The sequence below is a fragment of the Musa acuminata genome, chromosome BXJ1-9 (genome assembly GCF_036884655.1).
Source record: "Musa acuminata AAA Group cultivar baxijiao chromosome BXJ1-9, Cavendish_Baxijiao_AAA, whole genome shotgun sequence".
NCBI lineage: Eukaryota > Viridiplantae > Streptophyta > Magnoliopsida > Zingiberales > Musaceae > Musa > Musa acuminata.
Window position 1 is genome coordinate 44,614,813 of NC_088335.1, and position 7,884 is coordinate 44,622,696.

The 7,884-nt window shown below is 38.2% G+C and overlaps 1 protein-coding gene across 1 annotated transcript; it reads right to left on the bottom strand.

Annotated features, from left to right (window-relative positions):
* Window positions 1-2,738: 2,738 nt before the first annotated feature.
* LOC103998842 (uncharacterized) lies at window positions 2,739-7,731 on the bottom strand. The gene is made up of 3 exons (XM_009420448.3): window positions 7,232-7,731; window positions 5,836-5,942; window positions 2,739-3,811 (listed from the first exon to the last, which is right to left on the bottom strand). The coding sequence occupies exons 1-3, from the start codon at window positions 7,676-7,678 to the stop codon at window positions 3,073-3,075; spliced, it is 1,293 nt and encodes a 430-aa protein (XP_009418723.2). The 5' UTR covers window positions 7,679-7,731; the 3' UTR covers window positions 2,739-3,072.
* Between the last annotated feature and the right edge of the window lie 153 nt (window positions 7,732-7,884).

Genomic DNA, 7,884 nt, shown 5'->3' on the forward strand with positions numbered 1-7,884 from the left:
GTTGATAGAAGCTCTACTTTAAAAAAATAAAAAAAATTTATTATATTAAATAACATGTATGATACTCGCATATGAATTTGAACTACCTATCATCGAGACCCAGAAGCTATACTTTAATTTCAAGATTAAAAAAATATCGAAAGCACTTGTGAAATATATATTTTTTGAGTTTTTAACTGATAAGAAAAATTATTTTCGATGTTTGAGTTGACCTGATTTGATCCAAACTCGAGATCATAAGAGTGTCTGAGGTGAAAGTGTCGAGCTCATGAGGCATCACTTGCACTAAGACTGATATCGGGGGAAATTTTTTTATCCGAGTTAGTGATCGAGGTCTTTTTATAGGTATGAATTATTTTTGAGAAGAGAGCCCCTCGGTATGACACTTAGGATTATCTTTTATACCTAGCCTTAGAAGTGACAACCTGTAATTGCTCCACTGTCTCTCTCTTGACGTTTTTTCTTAACATAGGTCAAGTTGTCTCGACTCATATGTCTTAAGCACATTTTGTCCTATGCCTCTGCCATGATATATTTCTCTTGACACGGATTGAATTGTCCTAACTCACACATTTCGCTCTGCACCTTTGTTATGGTAGATTTCTCTTGGTATAGATCAGGTTATCCCGACTCATGTCTTGCAAATTTTGCCCTACGCCTCCATCGTGATAGATTTCTCTTGGCATAGGTTGGGTTTTTCCAAGTCATATACCTTGGGCACATTTTGCCCTGTGCCTTCACCATGACGGATTTCTCTTGGCATAGGTCGAGTTTTTCTAACTCATACACCTTAGGCACATTTTGTCATATATCTCCGTTGTAGCGAATTTCTCTTGATGTGAGTCAGGTTTTCTTGACAAACATGCCTTAGGCAAATTTTACATTATGCCTTCGTCATAATTGATTTCTCTTGGCATGGATTAGATTATCCCGACTCACACACCTCATGCATATTTTGCCCTATGCTTTTGCCATGGTGGATTTCTCTTGGTGAGGGTTGAGTCTTCCTGACTCATATGCCTCGGGCACATTTCACCCTGTGCCTTAGTTGTAATATATTTCTCTTAGTATATGTTAGGTTTTTTTAGGTCACACATCTCGTGCACATTTTGCCCTATACCTTCACCATGATGGATTTCTCATAGCATGGATCGAGTTTTCCTGACTCACATGACTCAAGCACATTTCGTCCTATAGCTTCACTGTGGCAGAGATTTCTTAGCATAGGTTGAATTTCTGATTCACACGCCTTGGGTACATTTCGCTTTGTGCCTCCATTGTGATAGATTTCTCTTGGCCTGGGTTAAATTTCCTCAACCCATATGCCTTGAACACATTCCGCCCTCTGCTTCTACTATGACGATTTTTTTTATGGTGTGAGTCAAGTTGTCTTGACTCTTACACCTTAGGCATATTTTGCCTTACACCTCTGTTATGACAGATTTTGAGTCCTCCACCCATCGTGGTGGGTTGCAAGTCATCTATGCACCATAGCGAATTTCGAATCTTCCTCTTATCATGGTAGGTTGCAAGTCCTCCCTCCGTTATGGCGGATTTCTAGTCTTCCCTTTGCCATGGTGGATTTTAGATCCTCCTTGGTAAATTTTGGATTCTTCTATTATGGATGGTTTTAAGCCCTCCCTCCACCATGGTGGGCCTTAAGTCCTCCCTTCTTCGTGGTGAGCTTTAAGTCATCGTTCGTACCTTCTCGGGGTCGGCATTTATTTCTCTCTAGTAAATAATGAATTTGAGGAATTTTATCAAGTTGACTCCAAAAACACATTTGGATGGGTTAAGGTACATGTTGAACCTCTTCGGTACTTAGAATATCTCAATCAAGTCTCCATATATGAGAAATCCAATATGATGAAAATATAGGTCGAAATGTGCCCGAGACGTGTGAGTCAAAAAAACCTAAATTGCACTAAGGAAAATCCGCTCGACCAATGTGTGTCTTTTTTATGCCACGAAGGGGAAGGTTAGCAATAATCTTTTGAATTGAACGTCATACTCGAGGCCCCTCTAACAAGAGTCCCAATGTATGCCTGAATAAATGATAGGGAATATATTAATGATCAATCATCATCCGACACGTAAGCATCATGTGAAAACTATCATGGAAGGAAAAAGATCCAGATTACCCTTGCCTATCTATCCACGTGGACAAAAATCTAAAATAAGCAGTTTATATCGTCTCTCCCTTGTCGCCCACGTGGACAAAATGCAAAAGAGGGACATTGGAGCAATTACAAATTATCCCATCCAAGGTCAAATATAAAAAGTAATATCTGATATCACATTAAGGGACTCTCTTTCAAAAAAAATATCTATACTCATATAGAGACATCAATCACTAACTTAAACGTCGAAGAAATTGGATCGAAAAATTTCTCTCAACATCAATTTTAGTACAGGCGATGCCCTTGGAGTTTGATACCTTTACCTTGGAGCCATCTCGTGGAATCACCTTTGATACTCCTATGCTCTGACTGCATCGGATCGACTTAAACTTCGACGATGATTTTCCTTGACATTAACGATTAAGAAAGCTATCATAGAACAAAAGCTGGCTTTAAGAAGAAACAGCAAATTAAGAAATTACAAATAAAGTAGAATTGAAAATTTGCATACTTCCACTTTAAAGGAAAACCAAAATGAAAAGATGAGGCAAATATTTACATCATATGCAGAGCAAGAGAATCCTCCAAGTAAAAAAAAGACTGGCAGCCTAAACCATATACCAAGAATTTTCTTTTTCTTTATTAGTATTGTATTATATCATTAAATTCTCTCTTCTCAAAATTGAGGTTGAAATACACAACAAGATGAATCATGGATTCAGCATATCATCTGCTGTCACCTCAAAATTAATAAGATACATTAATAATCATCATCACTCTTCTGAAGCATAAAGACCACTTTTGGGTCTCATCCTGGGAGGTCACAGTGTTTTGACGGGAAAAGATAAGAATGACACCAGCAATTAGCCAAGCAATTGCTGACACTCGTACATGTTCCTTGCATGGGTATTTGAATGACCAAAAATACATGTGACTTGTAATCGTCAGAGAATCAAGAATTGCATGTCGCAGCTCTCGCGGCAGTATTAGCCTCCTCTGTGTAAAGTGGGATTCCTCCACCAAGTTCTTTGAGTCTCGTCACCATATCATGGAGCCACTTAAAGGTCAGTTTTGACTGAGCATTAAGTTCCTCTCTTACTTGAGGATGTATCCTGAACCAATCCCCTAACATCTTGTGGACATGGGAGCGAATCATTCGCCATGGCACTGGATACTGTTCACAGAACTTCAAATACTCCACTAACAGATCTGCCTGGTCCAATCCCCCATTGTCCTCAATCTCATCTGCGTTATTTTCTTTTGGTTCCATTGTCCTGAATCCAGCAAATAAAGCTGGATTTTCGAGAAGAGACTCAGCTGATAGAACCCCATCAGCGCCTGTGTGGTCCAAACAGTTGTAAACATCTTCCATGTGACGTATGTTTCCATTGGCGAGCACAGGTATCCCAATGGCATCTTTCACAGCCTTGATGGCATTCCAATCAGCTCGGAATTTCTTCCCATCCTTCTCATCTCTAGTCCGGCCATGAACAGCTAGGAGAGCACAACCAGCCTCTTCAAGCATCCTGGCATATACTATGGTGTCTTGTAGGTTTGGGAATATTCTAATCTTACATGAAACTGGAACTTGAAGATTTTGTGACAGCTTCTGGACAAGTGCTTTTATGAGAGGGAGGTTATCCATGAGGAAAGCTCCATAGTTCCCTCGCCTGGCAATCCGCTGTGGACATCTGCAAGTTTAAAGATGTAATGAATCATAAAATAATATGGAAAAGTCTCAGACAAGATATGTCACATCATATATTTTAACTCCAACTATTTAGCACCAAACTAATGTTATATAAATACAGTTGAAGTACCAACTATATCGATTGTACCATACCAGTCCAAGTTCTTACAACAAAAAGTATACTGGTAGTTCAACTAATTCACATTTCAACTCATATAAAAATTTTTTTCACACTTCAACCAGTTTGTTCTATTTTCCTAATGGTACTGTAAAGCATTATGGTACCCAAGATTTAATTCCTTGCAAAATGAACTAGTTGGACAAACAAACCTAAAAATTCTATTCAGAATGCACGAGACAAATATATCAACAATGTGAAACAAGTCCACACTTGAAAAGCACTTCAAGCTAAAATTAGTGACCAGTGTGTGAGAAAATAAAATTAGTTATATAAAAAACGGCAACCTTTTTCATTTGAACTTGATGTAACCAAGTAAAATCCCTTAGTTATACACTGTGACAAGGTCCATGACCACAGAAATCCAATTTTAGTACACATCTTGTATGAAACTGCATAATTTTCTCTTCTAGATGACAGCCTAAGCAATTACGAAATAGACTCAAGCTTCTTCAAAGAAAATACATGACAAACAATTATTCCCAAATGCTGCATCAGAAACCGAGGATAGAAATTGGGTTCCTCCGTACACAGTCAAACAATTTGGTATATTTGGAGGCTATTTCCTAAGCGAAAAAGGAGTAAAAAGCTACCTTGCAAAGACCACAATACAGCAAATTTGTAACTGTCCTCCCAAGTCAATAAGAAGCCTCAAAAAAGAAGAAGTCCCTCTTAAATGTGCATATATAATATAGAATGAGAACATTATCACATACTCGATAGTATTGTTTCAACTATTATCTCCAAAGCTAGAGTTAACTATGGAACATGATAATATGTTATTCATCACTTAGAACTCGAGTTGTCCCTAATAACTTATCACTTGAATATGTTATTACATGAGTGTAAATATTTTATAAAGTCATTTTTGGTCTCAGCATGTACTTTCTCATTAACAATTTAAAAAAACCACTCAGACCCGACGTCAACCAGGTGGTAGATACCACAATCTGACAGACAATCAGGCTCTGAACCTCAAGATCGCTGCAACCGGCCCTGAACCTCAGGCCTCCTTAGGAACTCAGACGACACTGGTCTGGCTAGTGACAAGTAAGGGTCCAGTATCAAAAAATTTAAACATGCTTTATTGTATGGTTCTAAATTTTGCCATATATACTAAATGTGCCTCCCAAGTTGGCAGTACAGACCATGGCATGCATCTCCTGATATCGTGTATACTCAAATCTTAAAAGTTTTGTGTCACATGCCAACATACCCTGTCGATACATACGCACATACGAGACCTATACCAATCTAGCCAGGGACCAGCACGAGTCTAGTACCCGAAACATCAAACTATGCTTTGTAGTATAGTTCTTTATTTATACTTAATTAAATATTAGTTAAAATATTATGCATGCTACATATGTAATATGGCATAATGAGTTGCCTGGATCCTACAACTGCTTTTTGTAATATTGCCCCTTGAAGAGTAATCCTCTAGTAGAAGACAATTTCTATCAATCGGATCTTGCATCCACCATCACTGTTCCAAATACCACATATACTCCATGTACAATAAGAAGAACCTATGTTTATGTTTTACAATTAGCAATAACCTATGATGCAGAAGCCAATTGCATGCCAACTATGGTGATCAAACTGTTAATTGAGATAGTAGTCCCATCATGTATAGATGAAGTAGAATGATACAATCATAAATTAGGCCATTGAAGGTGGATACTAAATCTAATGTTTTCTAGACCAATCATAATGCATCATGCAAAAAGTTTCACCATATCTTACCACAGGTGAACTTCTAAAGAACAAATTTATAATTCATGATTATTCTCATTACTGAAGAAAATGCATAACCAAGTATTTGAAGTCAGAATATGAAAAAGTACCCAAGGTTTATGTCCACATAATCACAATAAGGCTCGACCATTTTTGCTGCTTCCAGAAGAACATCAGGATCATTCGCACAGAATTGCACAAAGAGAGGGCGATCCTCCTGCACTAGATAACATAGAGAGAGGTTATCATACTTAAACTAACTAACTCATTGGGATTTTCCTGCTATATATATATATATATATATATATATATATATATATATATATATATATATATATACATATATATATATATATCGGCAGTGTGAAGCATTCAAAATATGGCTAACTCCACAAGTCTATCACTTCAAAGTTAACTATGACAAATATAAACAAAATATATGTTAGGGTACATTATGAATAACTTTCACTAAATGTGGTTCAATAAAGAGGGTGAACAAGTATTGTTGCCTCTACTTTCTCTAGTAGTTATTTGAAACACTTTCATGGCATGAACTTATTGTCCAGCAAGACTATTGGCACTATTCTACACAAATGGAGGGAGAACAGTCAAACCTACAACTAAGAACAAATGTTTCCTCAATATTAGTAAAAGCCTCATTCAGCAAATGCAATTAGTTAGAAAGCACAGCAAATTCATAATGATTTTATTTTCTGAAATTTAAGATTAGTGCACGATTTCAAAATAATTTTATCTATTAATACAAATTTATGTTAAATGATTGTTGCAGCATAGCAATTTATTGTATCTCAACCATAGCCTAGCCTATCACTTTCTTTCTTAATCATAAAATAATATAACATAAATCAATTATTGCATTAGATGCTATGAAGAACATGGTTAATAAATGTGTTTCACACATTCTTTTTGAAGAGAATTATACCGTTTTATTCTTCTCCTAAAGGTACTCTTTTCTACAGTTGCACTGTGAGATATGTTCTTTATGGTGGAGAAACAACTAATGGAATATCCATTTTCTTGGAGTCATTTTTAGACCAAGAAACCAGAAAACCAATACTCTACCACTAATCATTTAAAGAAGATGAGAAAAAGAATTGATTAAAGGATGTCAAAACAGTGAAAATTTCATAGTAATTTTTACAGAATGTTCCTTCCATTACAGTATACACTGTATATCCATTAAACATAAAAAATATCTAAACTTTAGCAATTTTGATGCATTCACCGGTCCAAAAAATATCATTGACTGGGTAAATATGCATGTCATTGATTATTAGAACAATATGGTTCCCAAGATTTTCCTTTGGTTTTACAAGTTATGGTAGTCTCATTACTGGAAAGGAAACAGCTTTGACCCCATATAAACCTTGAAATTGACCCATAAGTTAGACACGACCGCTGAACTACCATTTCCAACCAATCTAATGAGCCCTAGGCACATCAATATGGCATTTAGAACTCATTCAGATGACAGACACATCTAACCTTGCAGGTGGTGAATTCCATGCTCCGGTACTTCTCAGTCTCGGAGAAGATCCTCGAGTGGAGCATCGGCGTGTAGGCGGCCTCGGCGCCGTACTTCCTGCAGAGCATCCGGAACGGCAGCTCGGAGTTGTCCACCATGGGCGCGACTACGAGCTTGGGAGCGCCCAGCCGATTCCAGTGGGCCCAGGCCCGGTCGACCCGGATCTCCCCGCTCAGCGGGCGGCCGATGGGCTCCGTCGGCGACAGCGGGGGCGGGTCGGAGAAGGAGCAGCGGTCGAGGGCAGCGCAGAAGCGCTCGTCAGGGTCCTCCTCGGACTCGAGTTGCGGCGGCGGGGGATCGGCGGCCATGGACGAGATAGGGTTTAGGCGGCGGAGAAGGCGGGCCTTGGGGTGAGGTTTGTAGGCGGCGGCGGCGGCGACGGAAGAGTGCAAAGGCCGAAACCTCATGCGCTCTCCGTCCCACTTTGTAAGAATCGAGTCCTAACTTCTCAATTAAAACTGAAAAAAGGGCACTATTTTATACATCCCTCTAAAATAAGTGATTTCCGAATTTAGCCCTGTAAAATGGAGTTTATCGCTTATATAATTAAAACTTTTGCCGTCAGAAAATCTAAATGACATTAATACACTTTAAATAACTATTATAATCATAT

Coding starts and splice junctions, on each gene's coding strand:
- LOC103998842 (XM_009420448.3), bottom strand. CDS start 7,678: ATGAGGTTTCGGCCTTTGCACTCTTCCGTCGCCGCCGCCGCCGCCTAC. Junction 5,943..7,231: donor TGGAATTCACCACCTGCAAG/GTTAGATGTGTC, acceptor TATCTAGTGCAG/GAGGATCGCCCTCTCTTTGT. Junction 3,812..5,835: donor TATGTGGACATAAACCTTGG/GTACTTTTTCAT, acceptor TTAAACTTGCAG/ATGTCCACAGCGGATTGCCA.